Source organism: Thermobia domestica, chromosome 6, assembly GCF_964235325.1.
Source record: "Thermobia domestica chromosome 6, izTheDome1.hap1.1, whole genome shotgun sequence".
Lineage (NCBI taxonomy): Eukaryota > Metazoa > Arthropoda > Insecta > Zygentoma > Lepismatidae > Thermobia > Thermobia domestica.
Genome location: NC_137459.1, coordinates 49265512 through 49293371, shown reverse-complemented (window position 1 = coordinate 49293371; position 27860 = coordinate 49265512). Strand labels below are relative to the sequence as shown.

Below are 27860 nucleotides of genomic sequence, written 5' to 3'. Positions count from 1 at the left end.
ACTATATAAACCAAATTGGTTGATCTGAATGTCATAATTGTCTTATCCACATATGGTAGTAAAAGTCACATTGAAATCGTGAAAACCTGCAGATTTTAAAGTAGTATAAAACAATATTTTTAATACATTACAACAATGAAAATGAAATTAAAGTTTTTGTTTAACATTCCTTCGTTTTGCCCCATAGGCTAAAAGAATCAATATTAATGACCAAAGCATTGGTAAAATGAAGCGTTAACAGTAACGGAAGAACCTTGGGAAAGCCTACGGACATGCTGTTTGTACTACAAACACAGCATGAGATCATGCCAGACAGTTCGCGCAAGAACTAAAATTTCTGCCGCTGAGACACTGTAGCCACCACTAATGTTAGGTTCATAAATATTACGCACACTTTTATACTTTTATATATATGCGAGGGGCAGTCCGAAAATATTTTTTTTTCCCAGGAAAGCGAACAGCAATGAGGGAAGCAAGACAGCTGTTGCAACGCAACACACCCATACACAAGTGGTATAGTTCGCCCGCGATTCTGCAGATGGAGCCGTCGCAGTGCCTGCGCAAAGCGGAGGCGAGTTTCTCAGTCTGAACCTGGTAGTTAAGAAGAGAAGACGCGTTTTGAGGTCGTGGTCAAAGGAAGAAGTGCGAGCGATTGTCCGCTATGAATGGGCACGTGGTGTATCGGGAGCAGAAATCCATAACCGCCTCGTGGAAGTCAGATTTGGTGTTCTGTTGCTCGATGACAATGCAAGACCACACTCAGCGACGGCAAAGCAAAAACCATATTGCAACTATTGGGTGAGAGATTTGCCCATCCGCCACAGTCCTGATCTCGCACCCAGTGACTTCCATCTGTTTCTGGCTTTGAAGAAGACTCTCGGCGGCCGACGCTTTGGAAGTAATGCTGAAGTTAGAGAAGCTGTTCGACGCTTCTTAGGTATGCAGAGGCCTTAATTTTTCCTGGAAGGGTTTTTGAAGCATATATACCGGTATGACAAATGTCTCAATGTACGTCGTACTTACGTAAAAAAATAAATGTACGTCTGACCTTTAATGTGACATGTTATTTTTGATCTTGCATCCCCATCTCTGTCTACAGTCGCCTGAGGAAACATATTTCCCGGACAACCCTGTATATATATATATATATATATATATATATATATATATATATATATAAGCTATGAGCGGTACCCATTCATATTCATTACGTAAACTGAAGAAAATTCTTTATATGGCCAATTAAAAAAAAATAAAATAAAATAAAGTGTGTACTTACTTGAGTGTGGCAAGTGATGCTTTTCTCTTTGTGGAATAGACTAGGATAAATCCATGAACTAACTCTTCCCTGAATGCATTGGCACCATGGTAAGAAGAAATTATGACTTCTACTTTACGCTTGGAATCTCCAAGAAATGTCTCCAAAATTATACTGCGTTCACCGCTCAGAAAACAGCACTGGTGACTAAGCAATGGTCCCAACACATTTTCCACGGAATAGGGATCGCCGCAAAACATACACATGATTATCCTGGATAAACACGAAAATAAATAAGTAACCGAAAATGGCTCAATGACAAAGAAAAACACTAGATCACACACATACTGTTAAAGAAATGTTCAGAAATGCAAACTTTCATACAGCGAAATATAATAAGATAAACAAGGAACACAAAAGGTATATTAATCGATTCATAATCAACATACAGATACTACAGTCAAGTTCTTCCCACTAGTCTAGTGGCTAGCGCGCACCCCTTTGACGCACGGGATTCCGGGTTTGAATCCCGGTGAGAGCATTAAACGCATCACAGAGGTTTGGACTTCACCTCACACAGCTTTGATGCTGAAATGGGATGCCAAATTTCAATAAACAAACAAAAATACTACCGTAAAATAAAATTATAAAAATAAAATCCTTTAAATCCACATGCGATTTGATCTGGCTTTTTCTAATCTCGCTTTCTAATTCTCTATTTCCACCATTCCATTTTATGAAGAACTTTTCCTCAATTTTACCTTCAATCTGTATTAGAAAAGTTATTACTGTTGTAACACTACTGTACAACTGAATAAAATCAAACTTTTACAACTTTATGTATCATAAAATTACAATTGTGCATGACAAATTAAGAGGCGAAAATGAATAAATAAATAAATAAAATCTTTAGTTTTACGTCCCGCGATTATGCCATGTAGGCTAAAGGAGAGGGTGATGATGAGGAAGAATGAAATGATAGAATGACGAAACTGGAAAGGAACAGAAGAACCTACGTACACGGAGTTTATCCACCACAAAGCAAACTTGGTACGAGCTGGGATTGAATCAGGATCCACGCACCAGAATTGAACGCTCTACCGCTGAGCCACCGTGGCCTTACAAATTAAAAGGTAACAGCACTGGTGTTCGTAAGTGACTAAATATTCTAGTGTTTCGATTTGTACTATTTTACCACTTAAAACTACTTGTTATATGAAGCGGATCCAAGTTTTTATTTCTACAAATTTATCTAAACTGACTTTCTGCTATCGTGTCTCCGTATTTCCAATGGCTTTACTCTATTTTTATTTCTTTCTCCAAATCCTATTTATACACTGACTTGGCTACACGTCCTTCCATTATATCCAAAATGGCTGACAGTCGCAGTCACTATTGACGAGCCGTTTCACAGTTTAAAGCTGCTTCTATTTAGTGTTAGAAATTATGTCTCTTCCCCACGGAGTTCCGGGTTTGGTTGCTGGTGAAGAAGTACAAAAATTTGAATGCATTTCCGTGGGTCGAATTCCACCTTAAAATATAGATCCACGTCTCATATAGCCTTAGTGATGAGCGGAACGTTAAAGTAAAACCCAACATTCGGTATTCCATTTGTTTTTCTTTCATTCTTCCTTTTATGCTCCCCCACATCACACTCGTTGTTACCTAAACACCTGAAAATGGTAAAAGTCTTAATATAGACTTCTCTCTTACCTACGTATCATCAATATTTTTCAACAAATATGGCTTACCTGATGTCAGGTTCGGAGCATTCCATGACAGATTGGTAAATATTGAGGAATCCTGCTCTATGATGTATGCTTTGAATCAGCTGTCGTAATGCATCACCCACTAACGAAGCATTAAACCGCTTACCAGGAGCAACGTCTTCGAGAGATACGTCGATAAAGGGGCACTGCAAACTGTAAATAAATCAAAAAACCGTAAGTTATACATAGGGTGCACTCAATCACACAACATAGAGAGTGACTAGATACCTTCATATTCACCTTAATATGGTTTGATGGTCATTTCGGTAACCTAACATACCTTACCCATGACTTCTGGGGATACATAAAATATCTGGTACACCATGTGAGGGTCGATATCCCTGTGGAGCTTATCAACCGGACAACACACGCTAGCAGTTATCTAAGACCATAGGGCTGCACCACGCTGATGTACACAACTCGATTACAACGTGCTCAACAGTCTTCAGTGTGAAGATGGCCACTTTAACTTTCTATTCAGCTTCATTTATGTGTGCTTTCCACCTGTTCTTAGGCGCCTGTTTGCTCCTAAAGTAGCCTGCAAAAGCTGCCATCCATCTACCTAACTCCCTTTGTCAGTAACTTCGAAGTAGAGACAAATCTGTGAGCACATATTCTTATAATTTAAAAGCTCACACAAGTTATAGCAAAGAGTACAATATCGGTGTATGCAATATAGTTTCACATGTTCGTACGTTTTTCGGAAAAGTAATTATATAGAAGATATCCACATTTGCTAGGGACTGAACATATGCGGACTGAACATATGCAAGTTTTTATTTTATTTTATTTTATTTATTATATTTATTTATTTATTTTTTGAAAACCAACCGGCCATAGGTCCATATCAGTCTTTACTAGTAAGGTGGAGGGCCGCAACTATGATTATTATTATTATTATTATGTGTTTGTGGAAGAAAGTGGTGTATTTCTTGCGCCTTATGGCTTCTAGGCAGAGTTCGAGGAAGAAAGATTCTCCTTTTTCAAGCTAGACCAGATGTATTGGTAATTGAAGTAATCGTTCCTTTCAGCAACGATATTTTGCCTGTAGTTACACTACCGACTGCAGTGTTGCTGTGGATGCCCGCGCCTTTTTGTTGTACAGAAGCGCTAAATGGATGCCTTATTTAGAAAGAAGTGTGGAAACATTAGAAGAATGAATAAATATAAATGAAAATTTTACCAGTAATAACAATCGTAAATCGTGAGAGCTTTGTGGGCCGCAGAAAATGGTTTGGCGGGCCGCCATTTGGACAGCTCTGGTGTATATATGAACTTCTTTTAATGGACTAATCCTCAGTGTATACCTTTCCCTTTAATGAGCCTCCTATTTTGTCAATATATGCTTAAAAGGTACTTATACGATACTTATGAACAAAACACACTGAAGGCACTTACAATATACACACACTTAGTTTAGGGGATCGCCAAATGATAGTAGGATTAGGAATTAGATTTCTGTGCTTTCGGCACCTATAGTCATATTAGCCGTCACGTATAAGGGATTATCTCCCTCGACACTCACACAGCCTGGGGAATTGCAGAGGGAGAAAGGAATGGGGATGCAAGGAAGCGACCTAGGACCATTATGACAGGCAACATCCCGGTGCCTGCTGGTGTGCATGAAGAAAGCCCAGAAAAACCTCAGTCAGGATGGTTAGTCTTACAAAAGCTGTTCCACTTTTTCGATCAAGGGTCTCCACTGGGAATCGAATCCGGGACCGCTCGGACCAAGGAGAGAGCGTTAGCGATTGTGCTATGCGGGGCCACAGTAACTGATACTAGAGGAATGAAAGGAAAAAAAAAAGAGTGTGAGAGAGAGAGAGGGGGGGAACACACAGACAAACAGAAGTCTGATCGTATATCACTCTCAGTTAAGCTGATTATTATTTATATAATGAATATATCAATGATATATGACCAGATTTTCTCTGGTATTCTTTTTCGTATTTTCAGTGGTCTCTACACTTCGCTGACAAACAGTTTAAGTCTCGAAAACCAAGTGTCTGTTTATAATATTAAAATTTTTCGGCTTACATTAATTACTTTTATTACGACATTCTTATAATGAATACAGATCCTGAATACAGGAAGTGGTATTTTTGGCAATATTCATCTGCAAGGAAGTCAATGGTCTGATCCAATATTTGATATTAGGATTTTCCGTTTAACACGCGATTTCACGAAAACTGGACGTTTACTACTGATTTATTTTCGTTAGAATGCTTATTAGTGTTCAAAAACTTTCAACATACAGTTCTTTTTCAGAAGCTTTTATTTCCTTATCCTACATAGGATTACAACACACACACATACACACACACAGGCATATACCGTTCGTCCCCTCCGAGAATTTTCTTCCAAATCTACGTACTAAACACATCATATTACTTTACCATTGTATTTATTTTTATTTGATAATACTTCCATTACTAATTATTAAAATACATTAGTGCCAATATTTTCACAAAACCTATAACAGTACTGCTACTACTGTCTAAAATAGGTACTGCTATAAAATACTACTAAAATATTTTTTGTTCCCTGATATATGATTATCTACACAGACTGAATTTTGACAATTAGTACTTACCGAAACTAAATCAAAATTGTGCACGTTCATATTTTATATTTGTTAGTATTGTCAATAATGTTACATTAACGAATTACTCAAAGAGATAAATAAATAAAATAAAAAAAAAAATGGATAACATAAGCAAACGTTCATGTGTGAGCTTTGTCCTACGTCGTCAATTTACATTACTAGTTACTAGTTAGTCATTGTTTCAATTTATTGATTTCAGTAATAACGTTCTGATTTTTTTTTTTTTTTTTTTTTTTTTGAGTAATTCTCCTTTATTTATTTATAAAGTTATCTTTTGTAAGTTGTTAATGTGTACAACTTTGCTTCCGCCGTTTTGCACTAGATGGCTCTAGCTGTAAGTGATGGTGGAAATAAACAGATGTAGACGTCATACAAGAAGCTTGGGCATTTGTCAACATAACCCCATCGGAACATTAGTCGATTTGTGTCCGCATCATAAACTTATTCTCGATTGAAAATGTCAGTTTACGAGCCAAATTCTCGTCATTTGTGGTAGATTTTAATTTTCTGCTTAAATGTGAAGAAATGTGCGGCGAAGGCTCATCGAATGCTCTCAAATACTTATGGTGAGACCGCTATTAGTGAAAGAACGTGTCGTGAGTATTTTCAACGCTTCAAAAACGGTGATTTTGACATGGAAGACCGCATGGTGGCGAAAGAGAGGTTTTCGAAGATGCAGAATTGGAGGAAGTACTTCTTGAAGACTCGTGTGTCAAACGCGAGAAGAATTGGCAGGGTCATTAGGATTAACTCAACAAGCCATTTCAACCCGTAATGATGTTTCTTTTTTGATTTAGATTGGCATTTTTCTATAAATTTTAGCTCTGCAGTATGTCTGACATTGAATTTATATTATTATTATTATTAACTTTTCTTGAGTTACACTTATAGTTTAGTATACGTGTATAATTTCATTCCACTTTCCTACACTGTTTCTGACATTATCAGTACAAATCTCAAACATACCTCTGAAAATGGCAACACTGAGAATGTCCCGTACAATACTTCTAACCTATTATCTCGTCATTTCTTTAGGCATACCTTTGTGATACTATTTCAATACGCCAACAATGATTCAACACGAATGACGTAAGAATACACCAGCTTAGTACCTACACTACACGCAATATTTCATGCTCACAAGATTTCGGAGTGGAATTTTTATTTTTATTTTATTTTTTGATAATGTTCCTAATATCGAAGTGGTATGGTAGCCAATACAACAAGTGTTTATCAATGATTAAACTTAAATATTTTACATTTTCCTCATTAACATTACGATCACAATTCGGAGTATATTCAAAGTAACACACTTTCAAGGTCGTGTTCAGTGGGTGCCCAACAGTTCATGCGGATGTTCATGAGGCATGATTATATTATGTTGTTTATTGTTCACCATGTAGGTAATTCTACAGAGTTGAAACCTAGCGCATATGAATGTTGATGGAATGGTATTTCTAATGGCATGCAGCACGTGGTAGTGGTGTCTTTGGAAGGGAAGTTATTGAGGGAATTTGGGAACAGTGTTGCCATCCAATTCCCTTAAATAATCTTATAATAATTTTAATTTTTCCAAATTTCTCTCCATAACGTCCTTTTCAAATCCACCACTAGCCACATGCTACATAACCTGAAAAAGCGATTCTATTGTCGTTCAACTGTGCCGTGTGCCATCTCCGTAGAACAATTACAAGGTAAGAAATAAGCAATATAATCTCGAAAATGGTTCACAATCTGTAGCTCTCAAACCGTTGAGAATAGGGCACCCGTCATATGAACGTTTCTTAAAAACATCCACAAATTTCCCGAATTGTTGCCAGTTCCTTCCAGGCCACGCTGTGTGCGACAGAATATTCTCTGTGCAACATTGGAATGTCACCACCGTAGCGCACTTATGTTAAAATATGCTAAATTGCGTAGCAAGAACATGTTAAATAGCAAAGAGCGTGTTGTGTTCTTACATTTATGCTTTTCATTAAAATGAACCTGGATTTCAATGTCAACACATATTAACGATACTTCAATTTTATCAATCTTCAAATTCACCTTAACATTATACTAACCTATCCGCTAAACTCTGTCCTTCTTCCCTGAGACGAAGTACTTCCTTCTCATCTACAGATGGATCAGCGACGAATAAGATTACTATAGGTAACCCTTGAAAGGGAAGCCTGTCTTCCTGCTCTAAGTTGGATAACAAAGTCTTTTCAAGGCTTTCTCGCACGTATTCAAAAGAATCAGGATTCGAATATACACAGAAGCAACCTGAAAGATAAAAGAATTATAATATGAAACGCACATGAAAATATAACGTAATTTAGCTAACAACATACTATTACTGCTCGATCATATAAAATGTACGCGTGAGATCTTGACAAAACATAAAATTGTCAAACCACGTTCAAAATATTTTCTCACCTAATCCACAACGAACTCGTATATAAACTCAATAAGCTTTTTCCAATATAAATATATTGGAACCCATTATGGTATTTTCTTCTTTTCTAACTTTTGTTTATTAAAAAGTGCATAATGTCTTGATAAGCATACTGTAACATCTTTTGTAGGTTATCTGTATCGATAGTTTTATACCACTAACGGAAGTCTCAAGAAATACCGAAATTTATTAGCAGCTGCTCTTATGTCATCAGCAGATAAGTTTACATAGGTTTATTAAAAAGTAGTGGCAACACTGTTCTCACGTCAGAAGGCTGTAAATGAAATCTTTTAAGTTTTACGTCCCACCTTTATGCCGGCTAGGCTAAAGGAGACTATGATGATGAGAAATGAATGAAATAATGGGATGAAGAAAGTTGGAGGAAACGGGAGAACCCCGAGAAAAAACACGCACATGGTGTTTGTCCACCATAAAGCTCACTTGGCGCGAGATGGGGATCGAACCAAGGATCCCATGCACCAGAGGTAAACGCTCTACCAATGGGCCACCGCGGCCCTTCGTCACGTCAGAAGGCTCTATCTCAGCACTACAAGAGTTCCGTAGCTGACAAGGGAATGTGAGGCGGTGAAGTATGGCCAGTAGTAACAACTGTGTGTTATTCAGTCAAAACCAGCAATGCCGTGAAGGAGGAAAGTGAAAGCGCCATAACAATATGTTTCGGAAAGACGAGCAACGTGCGTGCATCAAGACTGAAGTAGCACGTGAACGCAGCGCACAACAATGTTTTTTGAGACATTGTGGCGATCTTTTCGCCAAAATAAAGGAAGAACTTCGCGGGAAGCAATATGACACAAGAGAATCCATCATCCGTGGAACATAGTGCTCCCTGCAGAACATTAACAAAAATAGACGACAAAACGGTGCACGACGCCTTCGACACGGGTAGCAGAAGGTGATAAGAGATGGAAGGCGATTACATTAAAGGAATGTAACAGATGTTCCTTTGTGCATAAAGCTAGACACGACTTATAACAATGTTGTCACTACCTTTTATCAGCCCTTGTATTTTTATTTGATTTTAAAACACTTTGATCATTATTTTCTGTTGAAATTCCCTGTTCGCCATCCAATATTCATCCCACCATGTTGTTCAAAACACAAAATGCTCCTTATAGAATGGTGACTGCATGAAGTAGACTCCAAAGTTGAAACAAAATTTCACCAGCTATTTCTTTGCTCAGTCATGGGGCCAAAAATGAAATTATTGTTATTAAATGCGACTCAACACCAATACTGAAGATTGTACATACAAGCGGCTGATAGTAAGGAAAGTTTCAAACTTAAGAGACAAATAATTTCTACATAAAATAGATTTACTTAAGAAAATAACAACAAATGAAGAGGTTAACTTTTCGTGACGAATTAACTGAGTATTCTACAAAAATAAATAATATTAATACCGAGTTATATGCTTATTAACTGAAATCTGTTTCTGTCATTACAAGCATAAGAAAAAAAAAAAAAATAAATACAATACTTGACTTTAACTGGAATTACATTAATTGTTTATAGAAACACAATGTAAATAAATCTAATTACTATTTGTTACGAGTTTGTGCATATTGTGTACGTAGAGCACAGTAAAAAATACATAAAATTTGTGTAATTACTCAAATTGAATAAAGATAATTAATCACAGCAAATTTGTTACGCAATTATTCAACAGCACAAATACATTCGCTTTTCTAGTTCATGATGATTTCATAATTTGCAACGAACTTAGGTATTACCGCTATAACAAAAGTAATTTGTTTCTAATTCTTATTCCTACACCTTTCCAACTTTTCTCAGTTACGCAGTAATTCGAATATTTATAAATTAATTTATCTTCCTTGTATTAGCTAATCAAAATTTAAAAGTGTTCTACAAGTAATGATAATTAGAAAAATAAGTTCAATAATTCATATGTAACTTGGCCAACCTTAGTTCAATAGAGAATGTACAATCTATAAAAGTGGCAAAATCATGGGATCAAAATAGCACAAAAGTTATATCTGAAAGATTCCAAAGAAACCAGAAAAACTACGCAGGGGTCAACATTAGAAAAGTTGTAAACAGTTATTTTAGTGTAACTTAATATCATATTTTATGAAACAGCCCATCGGTTACTAAAGCTATGCAGAAGAGAGTTGTATTCATTTATAAAGGCCACGGAGCCCTCCCCTATAGTCTACTGGCTAAAGCGTGCCTTCTTTAGTACACATGATCCCGGAGGTTTGATTCCGGGTACAAAAGCACTGAATCCATTACAGTGATTCGGACTCCAGGTCCACGTCGTGTATACTATCGGTGTTAAAAAGGATGGTAAATTTCAACAAACAAACAAACAAAAACTAAGACCACGTGACACTTCAGATCAGACATTAAAAACGAATAAATAGGATAAGTAAACTGTTGGGACAAATTAGTAATTTGTTACGTAAACTACGAGAAATTCGCAGATTTTCATAACGAAGGATTGTGACTGGCTTACATGTTTAATGTTGCTTCTGATTAAGGTATTATTGTTTATTTATTTACTTAAACATCCTACGTTATGCCACTAGGCTAATGGAGAACACGGAGACCCATGAGAATCCACTGATTCATTGGAATTTAACATCCCTTTTCAGCAGCAGCGTTATACAAGACAGGACCTGCTACTTAAGATCACTACCCGGGATTTATTCTATGATTAGCAGCCCCCATCAGGAATCAAATCCAAGTTTTACGCGCACAGAAAACACACTCGTTATCGTTATATACAAGATGAAGCTTGGTTCATCAGATGGGCACACGTAAGTCAAAGTAAATAACCTAAATATTTAATAGATAATAATTTAGTATATGAAAAATGAAGAGCAATGTCTATTTTACAGCTTAAAATTACTTAAAATCTGTCCTTTTTTCAAAGTAATCAGTTTTTTCTTGATAAACCTAAGATAAATTCGAGGGAACATAACTTCGCTACTCTGCAAGCTCTTAACCCATTAATAAAGCACGCCTACTCGTGCTAAAAATTCAAACTTAATGCTAGACCGGTACGCTGCAAGACGCATACATTTTGTCACAATATTCTCAGTTGCTAGCAAATTTGTCTTAAGTTATTTTGAGTGGCAGAACCATATATCTACTACTACTTTGAAATTTACGTATGTTTCAGTATTCAAGGTATTTACACAAGTGACTAGTGTGTATAAGAGTATTAGCTGAACACATTTTCACATTAAAAAAATATATATATAAAAAAAGTGTAGAAATTTAATGAAATTAACACTTCACAACACAGATGGTTCTATTCATAAATGTAATATAACAGATGAAACAGAAGTTTTCAACAAGTTTCTCATTACTCCACGCTTTGTCATCACAATCACCTAAAAATGTACCTACAAGTGTATTATCCAGTAACAAGGAACTTTCGGAACTTGCTATTTTTGAATGAAGTAATTTACACGAACTAGAACATCCTTCCAATTGGTCTAGTGGTTAGCGCGCGCACTTTTGGTGTACGTGGTCCCGGGTTCGATTACCAGGACAGAATTGAATGCATTACGGAAGTTTGGATTTTACCTTAGATTGTAGGTTCATATCTCATATAGCCTTAACGTTGAAAAGGGAAACTTAACTTCAATAAACAAACGAAGTAAAACGCTATATCGAAAAATTTTATTTATTCACTTTATAAACACCTGCAGCACTTTAAATAAATATGGAATTCAGAAGACAGCGCCCGTTCTCCAAGAAAGAAAGCAAGCATCACTAATTACCTAGGTATAATGATCAACTAAAGTCGAAAACATCTACACATCTTTTAACATATATTGGTTGAATTACCACCATTTAATAGATTACAAGAATCCGTCTAACATTGTATCTTGATGACAGAGTTATATAATTGTAGTCATGTAAACAAGACGAACCAAATTTTCGTTTTACTAGCAGAAGTGCCTTATAGCAGATAATAACTTTGTGTAGTTGCTAGAAACTTCGAACTGCCAAGTAGAAATGCAGCTTTGAAAAACATTACTGGAATGTTTACAATGCTCACAGATAGAACAAATGCTCCGTTCTAAGCTCTAAAAAGAATTCTAGGTGAACACAGTAACTTTAGATATTTCACTTAGAATGAGCAATATATTACAACTTTTCTAAGATAAATGAGATTCAACGTGGAATATATACAACCTACAACCAAATGACCACCGTTCCCGAGATATTGGGCAAAAAGTTCGAATTTCTAGAAATTTAAGCAGCCATATCTCGAGAACTGTAATTCATACAGAGATGATAATTTGTTAATTTTCATGAGAAAGAGAAGACGGTGCGGATAAAATGATTTAGTTTTACATCCAGAAGCAATGACAGTTATCCTTCCAGTTCCATCTCTTCATTGTTTTTAAGTTCGTTCTGGCAATGCTCTTGGAGCATTCTCAAATAGTTTACTTTAAACTTGCGGACGATTTTACAGTTCTACGTAGAAATTTATACAGACAAATTGTACATAATATGAAATATTCTGATCTTCGTCGTAAAATATTAACTATAGTGTTACGACCTACACAGAATGTAAATCTGTTATATGTGGATTCGAATAAATGTTTCAAACTGGACTGGTAATATTGATCACACTGAATAACAATAGTAATACAATTCATATTCAAAATTCAGTGAATTTTTAAATAAAACAAGAAATACCACAAAATAGAAACTCGAAAAAAAAAAAACTTAGAAAATAACAGCAATATTACCTCTACGAAGATTATGTTAAAGATGACCCCGACACATTAAAAAAAAAAATTAAAATATAGGAGATACATTTGTTTTTTTAAGAACTGTACCAAATAAGCTGGGTACAAAATAAACGATCATTGCAATTGTACAAAATATAGCTACTTAATACAATACAAAACAACAGTTAATGTTACGATATCGGAGCATGCATACTACATAATACAATTTGAACATTGAACACTAATTACTTATTAATTGAAAAACGAACTTCCACAACATAACATGCTTCCTCAACAACAGGGGAAAATGCAACGAAGCACGAACGGTGAACATTTATAACAAAGAAATGAACACGAAATTTAGTGTGGACTTCCAAACGAAATCGACCTTCGTTAACGATGACAAAAGTAGCAGTTAAAAGTTACATACAACATCGTGAGTGCGAAACTTAGTAATTTTCAAATGACTTGTCCGAAACGACACTAAGTACTCTGTAACTAGGACTATAATAGATTCACGGATATAATTTAAAATTGAATGCTTCACAAATGGTAATTCATGCTTGCTACAAAATTCAAGCTACGAATACGGTTTTCACAACTCTTCACGCAAAATTAAGCCTTCTTGAACGATTTCTTACATGCTTTATGAATTACTTCGCGTTGCACTAATGAATATTACTAAGTAAATTTACTAATTTCGTGAAGTTTTATTTTTGCATTTGACTATAAAGTTTCACTCAAACAGAAGAAACTCTGAACAAAATTTTTCAAATGCACCAAAAGAGTTTATCAAAAGCAAAAATTTGATCCATAAATTAATGTTAAGTGTTAAAGAATTATTTAAGTACATTCTGAAATAAGGCACTAAAAGCACTAGTTAAATGAAAATGTACATGTACTTAAAAATATAGTCCTAATTTTTTTTTTTTTTTTTTTTTTTTTTCACTATCTGCTTACTAAACTTCCAACAAAGCATGCGGCTCAGAAGTTAAATGTACAATATTGAATTCTTTGTTTAAATCCGGTATTAAGGTGATTTGGTTTAAACAAGTGTCACATCATTTCCTACTAATAATATTAACACTTTGGAGTTTGAATTATACAATTATCTTCATTAAGTTAAGGAATACACATCCAACGGCACATCACTTCAGCTAATGTTACTACAAAAGTTAGGACGAAAAACTCAAAACTTGATCAAGCAATTTGATATTTCATTCTGTGTTTTTTATTTAGGATTGTTCATTCCCTATTGAAACTCATTCCGAAGAGTAATGGAGAATTTATACCTTGAAGCAGCATTTACTTACGAAAATGCCTTACCTGTCACAGTAGGCGGTTGAAATTGTGTAGTGAAGTCCTCATTTTCCTTCGCTGCAAATGTAAGATTTATTCAATGTTATAGCTCACCCAACGTCTTCAACATTAAAAACGACAGTTCATAATTGTATTTGTTAAGAAGATATCACACCATAAATGAAAACTAAGCGCAAACGACAAATCAAATATTTTATTTATTTTCTGTGCTCGATAGCGGTAAACATGCAAAAATGAAAAGTTAACAGCTGTACGTAAATAGTTGAAACGATGAACGGCCAACAACATGAAATGTTACCATAAAACTCGAAGTTCTCGAAGTTTTGTTTGTAAATTCTCCAATTCAATTCTCTTCCTAGGAGAATTTATCATATCTTCTATATTGCAGAATGAAATTTTACTTCAATGTTCTGTGGTTATACTTGTAGGCTAAAGACAGTGGCGTATTTAAGGAGGTGCTTCCGGACTAATCACCCCTCTCCCTCCGAAATTGTATTTACTATTTGGTCTAGGAATTAATTCGTGCGGTTTTACAAAAGATGGCGTAACTAGCTTATTGTCCCATAGTTTCGTTGATCCAAACATGCGTTGAAAACTACTGTCATTGAGCATCTTGTTTAGTATATGTCAGTTGCTTGAAGGGGAAACAACAACATTTTTTCTTCAACTGAAAATGGCGCATTTTGTGCCTGATAAAGTGTTTTTGCGGGGAGTTATTCTTCATTGCTTTAACATGAAGAAAAGTGCTACCGCAAGTCATCATATTTTAGTGGAAGTGTTTGGTGACCATGCTCTAGCTGAGCGAACGTGTCAGAAGTGGTTTGCACGGTTTAAAGGTGGTGATTTCAGCTTGGAAGACCAAAAGCAATTTGGACAGCCAAAAGAATTTGAAGATGAAGAATTGAGAGCATTGCTTGATCAGGATTCGTGTCAAACGCAGGACGAACTTGCAGAAGCATTTGGAGTTGAGCAAACAACAGTTTCCAAACGTCTCAAAGCCATAGGAATGATTCAAAAGATGTCTTATTGGGTTTCACATGAATTGAAGAGAAAGACTTGCTGCTTCAAAGACAGAAAAGGAAGGGATTTTTGCATCGAATTGTAACTGGTGATGAGAAGTGGATTCATTACGAGAATCCTAAACGAAAAAAGGCCTGGGTGAAGCAAGGTGAACCAGATCCTTCACAACCGAAACGAGATATTCATTGTGCAAAGGTTATGCTGTATATATGGTGGGATTTGAAACGTGTGGTGTACTATGAACTTCTGAAACTTGGTGAAACTATTAATGGACAGCGCTATCGACAACAATTAATGCGTTTGAAGCAAGCTCTGGCCTGAAAACGACCAGAATGGAATAACAGGCATAATAAACTTATTTATCAAGATGATGACGCTCGACCACATGTCGCAAAACCGGTCAAAACCTATTTGGAAAATGTCGGATGGAAAGTGTTACTCCACCCGCGATATTCACCAGACACTGCTCCGTCTGACTACTACTTGATCGATTGCATGAATAACGATTTAATTGGACAGCGGTTCACTTCTTCAGAAAATATCGAAAAATGGATGTTTGATTAAATTGCGTCAAAAGATGAGGAATTCTTTCGACACGGAATCCGTAAATTGCCTGACAGATGGGAGAAAGTAGTGGCTAGCGATGGACAATATTTTTGTTAACGTATTCATTTACTTTGTTTTTGAAATAAAGCTTCAATTTTTATTAAAAACCGCACGAATTAATTCCTAGACCAAATATTTTAAAGAAAATTATCTTGCAGAATTTTCACATTTCCAGGAATAAAGCTAGGAAAGCCCCTCCCGAAACAAAATCGTAAATACGCCACTGGCTAAAGATAATAGATGATTGATTATCAAATAATTAGTAGAACCAAGAAGCTACGAGAAAACGGGTAAATTCTGAGAAAATTCACAGACACAATGTTGTATCGCAAGCTCATACGGTCTGGCATTACGATCAGTAACCCTTCGCATCAGGGAGTGCTCTAACACTGTGCCATTCACCCCCCCTTTTTTTTTCCTCTTATATTTACTTATGCACACAAACTTTAGTTTATTTCTACATTGTAACAACCTTATTTTACTAGCTCTAGAGACCGTTAATTCTTTGTTTTGTTTCTTACGAATTAGAACTTTAACGATAATCCATTACGAGTTTCATTAGAACAATTCGAAAGAAAGAAAGATAAATTATATGTCTTTACATGTCATTCTAAGTATTAAGTCTTCTAATGTTATTTCGCGGTTTTTCTATATCATTGCTCGTGATACAAGGTTTTCTCTTCTTTCCTCAGCGTAACATATTATAAACTCCGAATTCAATAAGAAAAAAGTTCTTGAACAATAACAATAAACCTTGTTAGTTGCATGATTATATATATCCGTACCTTAGTTTAGCATTTTCCAACTACCTCAATACCTTAATTCAGCATTTATCAAAATTTATTCCAGCAAACGATTAATAGCACAACATGAAATTAGCTGTCAAATTCTCTATGACTAAATGTTCGGTTATATTTTGATGAGATGTGCAGTATTTCTTCGAAAAAAAATGTACTATAATATTACATTAACAGATCGTTCTGAAAATGTGATTACAACGTTGTGACGTGTTTATTCAACTTTACCAATAGCTTTCCTATAAAACAGGTAGAAGAAAGTTTTACGTTTAACTAGCATGGGAGCTCCTTCGTGGCTAAGCGGTTAGCGTACGCGCCTTTTGCGTGGAAGACCCGGGTTCGATTCCCGGTGGGAGCTCATGTGGTTCAGATTTCACGTTAATCAGTATGTCCACGTCTCATATAGCCTCGCTGTTAAACGGGACGTTAAAGTCAATTCAATTCAATTCAATTCAATTCAATTAACTAGCATGGCTTAAGAGGGCTCAAAGTATTTCGACACAGAAACAAAATATCGCCAGTGGAACTTATGCCAATCGATTGCAAACTGGATTTTTTTCCCCCATCTTAAGATTCTGCTTCATATTAGCATCCTTCCATCGTCTTACATTTCCCGAAAGATTCTTTCCCACCCAAGAGGCTACGTATCTAAATCCTATGTAACTTAGTGTTTCTCATACAAGCTACACGACCTGCCCGCCTACGACTCCTTGCTTTAAATGTATCTAAATTCTATGTAACTTACGAGTATTTCTCATGCAAACGACATATCCTGCCCACCTAAGGCGTCTCGCTTTAGTTACTTGCCTATATTTGCTGAGGAATAAACAGTGTTACGTAATCTTTTCCACTCTTATTTATTTTTATTTTATTTATTTTTATTTTATTATTTTTTTTTCATTTTGTACCAAATATTCCCTTAAACTTTTCGAAAATCTTCAATTTCTGTTCGTCCAAACAAGTTAACGATTATGTATATTTAACAATCATTGAGTACCCGTGCGCTTCTTCGTAGCTTCGGTGCAACCGAACCTCAGCGGGAGCTCATGCGATCTGAATCCCATGTTAAGCTATAGAACCACGCTCCATGTAGATTTGGTGCTAAAATGAGACACTGAACTCCAAACCAAGTCATTGATTATCCCATGAGATATTAAGTGGCACTTCATAAAAATTTCTAACAGAACTTTATATGATCTAATAATAATAATAATAATAATAATCTAGATACACAGTGTGCTTCACTCCTGCTTGTATACCTTCTTCATACCCATTACGTACAATACTTCAAGTAGTGAATTCGAGAACTTTTAAACACTGGTTCAAAAAATGATTTTCCTGTCTGTTAGTTGGATAACTAAGTCTATTTGTAATACCTTGTTTTACTGAAAATAATTTCACAATATATTTCCTGTATATTTATATCTATTGAAATATTTAATTATGTATGTCACGGCTATGTCTTGGAAGCTAAGTGCTTGTTCCTTTGTTTGGATTTTAACATTCTATTCAAGCACCAAGTGTACATCAGACGTGACCTCCTGGAAGTCAAAATGTCACATGTTCCCACTAAGAATCCAACCTGAAATTATGCGCACTCGCCACTTGATTAGTAGTGAGGCTAATTAAGAGGCACAAATGATCGATGCTAATGATTATTAATAGAGCAAATGGTCCGTACGAAATAAATTATCTGAGAAAGTCAGACTAAGATATACAAGACACTTATTTTTTCATGACTGAGTCAATATAGGTAAGATCGAATATGTGTCCCTGTACATCAGATATGAGGGATATTTCATTAAACACTATGATTCCTGCAGTTTATCTTAACTTCAAAAAATAATTATTATGCAATTTCTTGTCAATAATATGCCGTTACACAATATTCTTGCTTCATCAATGTATCCAGCTAGGCATGGAATGCTAGATTCATAGCAGATAGCGTGGAAAAGAGAGAATATAAGTCATTCAAAGGTATTCTACATGTATATATTCAACTTCAATGGCAAACGCAGCCTAATAATGCCTTGAAAATGTGTTACAGTACAGTAAATACTACGAGTTTAACTAATAACCCAAAAGGAACGCTACTACGAATATAATTTAGGATACTTTTGTTTTGTAATTGTAATACCGACGCAGCTTTTGTTAGAATTTCATTGTTATAAAAATTCAGAAATCTCTATTTGGTAACTATCTTTTTGCCTTTCGATTTTGAAACTTTAGTGCACAAAAGTTAATTCAACTATCCATGTGATATATAAATTTTAGCTTTCATATTAATTTAATTGTCGAACAGCACGAAAAGAAATAAATGTTACTGTTAAAATTTCCAACCGAGAGCGAAGATTATATATATATATATATATATAAAAAAAAAAAATTCCAACAGAACTAAAAAAAATATATATATATATATGTCCACAAAGAATGTACATTTTTTGATACAGACAAAAGGTATGTACAGATACCAAAAAGATGGGAACAAACAAACATTATCAGAAAGACATAAACAACGTCCACCGCAGGAACTGCTAAAAAATCTTCATGATCTATGGGTACTAACTACTGCCTAGGTGCTTTACCTACTTATAACACTACCAACTGGAACCAAGAGAATCAATTGCTGCTTGAATAACTGTAAAGTGCAATATAAATTTTGCGTGAATTGACTACTGCGGAATACCACTAAATTAAACATACATACATACATATAAATATATATATATATATATATATATATATATAATACGCGGTGAAAGCTAAATTCCAGCCAAGAAAGCTGCATAGTGTTTAATACTACTTTTTTTTCTTTAACTGGAAACCAGGAACTAAGTGTTGCACAATAATAGCGGTAACTTGGAATACAATTAAAATCTACATACTAAAATCTCTGTACAGTATCTTTCTACTTTAGAACAGGAAAAAATTTAGAGCGCTGTCCTCGCATCACCAAACTGAGTGCGTGCCACTAAAAGCAACTTCACTACTAAGTGGTTAGTGTTTTCACCTTTCGCGCGGTAAATTCGGGTTTGATTTCTGGCGGAGTATGTGTGGATTTGATTTTCAAAAGAAGTGATAAAAGCTTAGTACATAAACAAAATTAATAATTCAATTTATACTAAACTTACAATAAGAACAGGTGCTGTTTTACTCTCATAAAGACGGGCAGATTGGCTACCCCCTCTTGAAATGAGTGAGGAACCCTTTAGTTGTAAACAGGAACGGAACAGGTTGCATAAGCAAAACCCTCTTTCATTTGTAGTGATTTCTCGCCTCGTAAACATTTGACATTGTCACGAGTGTTACCCACTGAGAGAAGAGATGTGTATATACATACAAGTGCACGTCTGTTTTTATTTTACGGCGAATACCAAAATATGCTCTTGCACAAGGTATCACTCTCCGTCCGGGAACTGTCTAGATATGTACAAGTTTATACACTGATTGCTCACTGAATTGCAACCACCAATTTAATACTTTGTTGGTCCACCTTTTCCTTAAAGGACGTCCTGGACACGGCATGGCATGGATTTTGGTGATTGCTGGTATGTTTTCACGGGGATCTGACATCATATATCCCTGATGGCGTTCTACAATGAGCCCACAGATGTCGGTGTAGGAGTCATGGTGCAAAGAGCTCGTTCCACAACATCCCATACACGTTCTATAGGATTAAGATCCGTTGAATTAGGGGGCCAATTCATATCCTGCAGCTCCGTGGAAAGTTCCTTAAGCCGAGCACCTATAGTACTGACTTGTTGCACCGTGCACTGTCGTCCTGGAAAATGCTGTCTTCATGTGGATAGAAGTGTTGCACTGTAGGGTTTACATGATTCTCTAACACTTTTAGGTACACAACAGATGTCTCGCTGTGGTCAATGTATTCCAACGGTACCAACAGAAGCATCCCCAAACCATACAGCCGCCCTCACCTGCCTGTACAGTAAGCACTAGTGCTGTTGAATTTTTGTGACAGTTGCGGTTTTCGGTTTTTGAGAAAACCGGTTTTCTGAAAACCGAAAACCGCAAAAGCAGTTTTCAAAACCGAAAACCGCAAAAGCAGTTTTCAAAACCGAAACCGAAAAGGTTGTTTTCAAAACCGAAACCGAAAGGGCGGTTTTGAAAACCGAAACCACCGATGCGGTTTTGAAAACTGAAACCGCAAATGCGGTTTTCAAAACCGAAACCGCAAATGCAGTTTTCAAAACCGAAACCGCAAAAACAGTTTTGAAAACCGAAACCGCAAATGCGGTTTTCAAAACCGACATTTCGGTTTTATGAAATTTAGCTTTTTTCAAAAACCGGTTTTCGGTTTTTTCAAAAACCGATTTCGACAGCACTAGTAAGCACCACGCTTGAGGGGACCATAGTTGGCACCACACATGCACACACCCGTCCAAGAGGAGTAACACAAACCGTGATTTATCGGACCAACACAACCTTTTCCAACCATTCATGGTCCAATTAGCGTTCGTGTGCCCAAGCCCGACGAAGTAGGCGATGACGAGTCGTAAGGAATGGGTGACGAGTGGGTTGTTTGATGTGGAACTTCATGCGTGCCAGTGTACGCCGTGTAGTTGCATGGGATATGGGTGTTGTGTATCAACCACTGTATTGGTCACGTAATTCCCGGACATTGACAGTTCGTTTGGTTGTCACAAGATGTTTGACGCGACTCTCGCCCTACGTTTTGAACTTCCGTACGCCCGTGCAGTTCTCTTTCTTGCAGACCATCACACCATTTTCTTCCACTCCTACACCTTCACTACACAGGAACGGGCGCATCCGACAAGCGTTGCTGTCTGGGTAATTGACGCACCTACTACTCGGGTACCCACAATCTTGCCCTATTGGAATGCGGATAAATCCCGCCCACCTCCCAGTATAACAGTGTGCTGTCTGCCAACATGTAGCTTCAAGTGTCTTCTTCCTCTGCAATACTACCAGTCGGGGTGGTTATGTAATCAGCTCCGCTGCTCGCCACACATTCTTCTGTGGTGGGGTGGTCGCGATTCAGTGAGCACTCAGTAAAGATTAATTTTTATTCACATTAAAATCTCATTTCTATTTATTGGACGCGCTATATTGCACATTTTAACGGCTACCTTCTAACTTATCAAAAACATTTTTCGTCCCAGAAAGCTCAAATTTCAAGATTCTTTTAGTTATGTCTTACTACAGTCGTATGTACTCAGAATATCATAGTACATTTGTACGTATCCCTTACAAGTATGCCATATTTAATGGAAAAGGTATGTGTAGAACTCACGTTCTGACAAATTTTTATTTAAAACTAAAATTTGGAGGAAAACTTTTGGCCTTGGCTGCCAATATTTGCATGCATACTTGTTTTTCTTAAAGAGAATATATTTGCCGATACTTTCGCAATGATTGTGTAAATTAATTTTTATACCTACTCTCTTCTGAGAATTTATATCGCGCTTATTTTAATTTATAAATTGCCAACGATTTTTCGCTACTTTACTAAAATTTTTAGGATTCTATCAACACACAAAGCTCTCTCTATATAAAGGTTTTGCAGCAGTGATGTTCGTTGCATTCTTGCAATCATGTTCTATACTTCTGAGAAAATCACTAGAATAATGGTCACGAACATTATAAATTAAAATAAGTATGACCTAAAAATCCACAAAAAAAAAAAAATAAAAAAAAAATAAATAAATAAATAAAAAATAATAAAAATAAAATAATCGAAAAATGTGTTTCGAGATAAAAGACGAGCTCCAATGCATGCATCTTAGCCTACAAATGACAGTGATACCCTAATTTCAAATTCTGTTTATGGAAGGTAACTTTTCCATCTATCCCTCCCACATATGCACACAGAGCTTCAGACTAAAACTTACCCGGACACCCATAATTCTCATTTGGCATAACTTAGGAAATGTTTACTGTACTTAATTGTATTTGGAGATCTATGATTCATGTCTATATCTACGGTACGCGAAAAATGATGCACGTAATTGGTCGTATATAATGATATAAAAAATTCATATTTTAGACTAACAAGAAAGAAAGAAAAGACAAAACCAGGATTAGGATAACTGATACCGCGGTTTTTATCAGGAACTCAATTTTTTGATCTAAACATATAATTACTACTTGTCAGTTTTTATATTAACTGAACCATAACCACAAATATCTAAACAGCAGATGATAGCGAATACCAAGATAAATATTTTGCGGTGTTTTCTAGCAGCACAAACAAAGCGGAACATGAACTATACTCACCATGAGGCAAAAAGTCAGACGTCCTAAATGAGTTCTGTGGTAAGCTTACATCACCGTCTATTATTCTATAGTCCAAACTATACAACTGGCAATCTATTTCATATTCATCTTCATCACACTGCGCCTGTAGAGCAGAAAAAAATCAAGATTTATCGTATATATTTCAAAGAATACCGCCACATGATAAATGATCGCAAAGTACAGGCTATTTGGAAACCAAACCAGTCACTTTTGTTATCATACCATTGATTTACATTACATAACATTTTATCTTTCAACATTTAAATCAACTTCGTAGTTTAAAACTACTGACAAGTAAACCTTACGTTTGGGTGAATCGAGTTGCTGAATGAGACACATGTGAGAAAGTAGTACTAAATGTGGTCAGTATTTCAGTGAAGTTGTAGGTGCGAAGCTCCAGGGGTTTAGGAGATACAGCTTCCAGAACATCACATGCAAGTACAGAATAGTCTTCATACAGTTGGAGGTAAAAGCTCTGTAAGACCTCTTGTAACGATAAAAGATGAATAACAGATATATGGGTACATATTAGAACTAGGGGGAAGTCATATAGTAAGGGTATACCTGACGGCGGCCATCTTGAAATCCGCCATTTTGAATTAAGGTTAAGTTTTTAAAATAGGAATAGGGTCATGTGATACATGATTTAAGGCTCAAATTTAATCAGAAGAACAATGGTGACGTTAATTTTGATTTACGCGCAATTGGTAAAAAGTTACAGGGAAATTAAATATTGTTGCAGCATATGTATTAGTCCTTTACCCCACCGTGTAAATTTTGTGTTAATGATAATAATTAAATAAAAAGCAGGTGGATAAATATTAGGTCTATGGTAAGAGTTGCCTTGATGGCGGCCATGTTTAAATCCGCCAGTTTGAATCAGACAAAAGTTTTAAACAAAACGCATAACATTGACACCTTATTAATAGCAAATTTTACCATAAATCCAACGGTATAACCATTTTTGCTTTATCATTAACCAACATTTGTTATCGCATAAACAAGTTGCTAATTTAAGGAAAAATGACCAAAGTGGAATTGAGTCATAATTGAACTTGGGTCTTTCTTCCAGAAAAGTCCTCAATTAGTACAATCAATATGTAGTTCAGAAAAAAGTGCATGACTTGCACAAATGCTCTGCTCACAGTGAGCACACCTGACAAAGGCAATCGAGTTACACATGACACATTTGTCGTTAACAATTCCGTCAAAGCAGTAGTCGTAAGGAATGATTCATTTAATTTTGTGCTGGTTAATGATAAAGCAAAAATGGTTATACCGTTGGATTTATGGTAAAATTTGCTACTAATAAGGTGTCAATGTTATGCGTTTTGTTTAAAACTTTTGTCTGATTCAAAATGGCGGATTTGAACATGGCCGCCATCAAGGGAACTCTTACCATAGACCTAATATTTATCCACCTCTTTTTATTTAATTATTATCATTAACACAAAATTTACAAGGTGGGGTAAAGGACTAATACATATCCTGCAACAATATTTAATTTCCCTGTAACTTTTTACCAATTGCGCGTAAATCAAAATTAACGTCACCATTGTTCTTCTGATTAAATTTGAGCCTTAAATCATGTATCACATGACCCTATTCCTATTTTAAAAACTTAACCTTAATTCAAAATGGCGGATTTCAAGATGGCCGCCGTCAGGTATACCCTTACTATATGACTTCCCCCTAGTTCTAATATGTACCCATATATCTGTTATTCATCTTTTATCGTTACAAGAGGTCTTACAGAGCTTTTACCTCCAACTGTATGAAGGCTATTCTGTACTTCCATGTGATGTTCTGGAAGCTGTATCTCCTAAACCCCTGGAGCTTCGCACCTACAACTTCACTGAAATACTGACCGCATTTAGTACTACTTTCTCATATGTGTCTCATTCAGGAACTCGATTCACCCAAACGTAAGGTTTACTTGTGAGATAAACCTTCGAAAACAATTATTCTCCATTCGCACCGTAAGCAAAACAAAACTTATTAATTTTTTAACACTAAAATTTCTGTTGTTAGGACAGATATCTTATTTCTTCAGATGATAATAATAATAATAATAATAATAATAATAATAATAATAATAATAATAATAATAATAATAATAATAATAATAATAATAAAAGAAAAGCTGAGATATGAATTCTGGTATCAACTCAAATTTTTGCGTTCCATCTTCGCATAAACACAAGACTTTCCACCAGCTACATCAAGTCCCAGAATTTTTCTTCTTCCGCGTTTAAAGTTTTTCAGCTTGACAACAAACCATCTAAAATTGACAAACAATATTTAATGTTCTGAAACTAGGCTGAAAACTTACATGTAAACGTGCTTGTCTGCATCTGTGCATATAGTGTTATTAGCTAGATCACCTACGTTCCACTGCGATCAACATTTTTAGATCCTTCCCCACCTTCCTGTGTCATCGTATATTAAATTCATGAAACTCATTTAGATCTCGTATTTCTCAGATATCAACTTCCGTACTGTTAATTCCGGCAGTTCAAAATCCTTTTCAAACCTCATAGGGAATGAACATTTTTAAGCTTCGCAAGCCCTTACAAATTAGCAATAAGAATCCTGACGAATTTTACCTTATTAGGTCAAAGCGTTCCCAAGGTACATCAATGGTATTTCGCATTTCTATAAATTTACAGATTATTATTGTATAGTAATATGCTGATGTTGCTTTATATCTCTTTTCTTAATTGATTTATTTTATTCAGTATACAGACAGATATTCAGTATAGAACAACAGAGATTTTAGCTTGCATATAAATATCACTTTTTAACAACCCTTACTCAAGTGTACTCAGCACAATTATCAACTAAATAAACATACCCTTATTTCGTTTGCTAATTCTTCTGCCAAACCATCGATTCCAAGCAAAACTAGGTTCAATTGATTATTGTCTGAGCTTAGAAGCCACTGACTACTACGATTCCATGAAGAAGGCCTATAAAAAGAGAAAAAAGAAATATTTACTGTCAGTGTTCAGTTCAATTTAAAGTATTTCAATTTCTTTCCAGGAAATAAATAATCTTCTAGTTAAAATGAATACCCATTAAAAGGAATACCACTTTCTGAAGATATGAAGAAGAAAAATGAAAATTAGCTGGGCGAAACGGGAAATCGATATGAAGGTGTTGGGAATGGTTGTGGAGGAAAAAAAAAAAAAACATTTCTGAAGACAATAAAAAATACGAGAAGTATTTATTATTGACCCCGAGAAGAAATTATGTTCTGCGGAACATAGTACAGTAAAAGGAGCACGAGACATGTCGCAATCAATCGATGTACGGTATTAGAGGGGATAACTGAAACGAAAAAATTAAGCGGTTAATGGTGAAAGCTTCTAAATTTTCGGAAAGTGAGAAGAAATAATATGATGACAGTGGTTGCAATGATAACACCCCCCCCCCTGAAAATAACGAAATCATAATCAATGGTCTTGAGGGAAGCCATTTCGCTAAAAATTAGCATTTTTGCGCTACAAGGGAAGGAAATCCATTCAAGTTTTAGCGCTACAAGGGAAGGAAATCCGTTCACGTTTTAGCGCTACAAGAGAAGGAAATCCGTTCAAGCCTTAGCGCTACACGGAAAAGAAATCCATTCAAGTTTTAGTGCTATAAAAAACGGAAATCCGTTCAAGCCTTAGCGCTACACGGAAAGGAAATCCGTTCAAGTTTTAGCGTTGTAAAGGAAGGAAATTCGTTCAAATTTTAGCGCTACAAGGGAAGGAAATCCTTTCAAGTTTTGGCGCTACAGTGTATACAGAAATTAATACATACTTTAACTTTTCTTGCCTTAACTTGTAGCGATAAAATGTTACCTTTTAGCAGAGTGACTTTCCTCACGAGACGCCTCTTTCCATAATACATACAAAAGAATACAAAAGAAGTACACTATAACAAATTCAGATAAATACATCATATCAGATAGGGAGGAAAGGATGTAAAGAGAAAAAGTAAAACTAAATAAATAAATAAATAAATAAATAAATAAATAAATAAATAAATAAAGAACAGAAATAGCTATGAAGCGTTCTAGTGGGCACAGATCATCTTGGAATGCAATAATATATATAAAGGGTACAGGGAGGACTTTAAAAGGGTGAGTCATAAGTCTTGCAATATTCTGGTACGTAACATCCTTGTATTTATTACAATGCAATAAAAGCATGTTAACATTCAAAGTATAGCCCCTCGCATTGGACTGTCCCTAGCGACTTTCCTGCCAGTTCCTCGATTCCACGTCGATGCCACATCTTGTCCTTCCCACCGAGCGAAATAGCTCAAGTGGTAGAACGTTGGCTTCCTTTTCGGAAGGTCCTGGGTTCGAATCCCGCTGCCGACCATCCTGATTGAGGTTTTCCAGGGTTTCCCCTCAGTCCTACCAGGCAAATGCCGGGATGGTACCTACTAAACAGGCTCTGGCCGATACCTTCCCAAATCCTTTCCCTTGTTATTGATGTTTGTTGGATATCCAGTGTAAAATGGCTTCTGAGCTGTATCTGGTGATTGTTAAATTGTTAATTATTGTTAGAGGTAAAGAAGTCAGTCATTGGTGTTTCCACCTTCTGAGGTTACTGCATCATCGTGATTTCAGGAAGTCCACCATAGATCGAAACAAGTAGTAATAATCCGCAAGGGCAAGATCAAAACTATACCGCCGGGTGTGGCATGAGTTCGATGCCATCACATTTTTTTCTTTTTTTCTTTTTTTTAATCCGGGTGTAGTTTTGTGTTATTCTGTTGCAACTGTGAACGCTTTAAGTTCACCAATGCAGGATGTTTTTGGCATAGTCCAGCATACATCTGCTCCAACTGTTTGAAATAAAGGTTAGCATTCATGGTACGACCGTTAATAATGAACTGGAAGTCAATTACCCTCTCTTATAGCCCCCCCCCCTCCCCTACACACACAGAGTATGATTTTATGCTAGAAACGGCCCTGTTTGACGACCGGTTCCAGAAGTCGCCCCTTGCAAAACCACTGAGTTTTCACATTTGAATTTCAGAAA

General features: G+C 35.9%; 1 protein-coding gene across 17 annotated transcripts in view; it reads right to left on the bottom strand.

Moving 5' to 3' along the window:
* Positions 1–27860, bottom strand: part of RhoGAPp190 (Rho GTPase-activating protein 190) — a 301937-nt gene that overhangs the window by 131131 nt on the left and 142946 nt on the right. For 14 of the 17 annotated variants that reach the window (XM_081761621.1, XM_081761611.1, XM_081761622.1 and 11 more), the window contains exons 11-16: positions 25679–25793; positions 22804–22927; positions 14129–14179; positions 7696–7897; positions 3010–3180; positions 1280–1531 (exon numbers count right to left, since the gene is read on the bottom strand). In XM_081761621.1, coding sequence (XP_081617747.1) covers positions 1280–1531; positions 3010–3180; positions 7696–7897; positions 14129–14179; positions 22804–22927; positions 25679–25793 — 915 coding nt within the window. The remainder of the gene's footprint in view (positions 1–1279; positions 1532–3009; positions 3181–7695; positions 7898–14128; positions 14180–22803; positions 22928–25678; positions 25794–27860) is intronic. The other 3 variants (XM_081761609.1, XM_081761617.1, XM_081761623.1) reach the window with 1 other exon arrangement.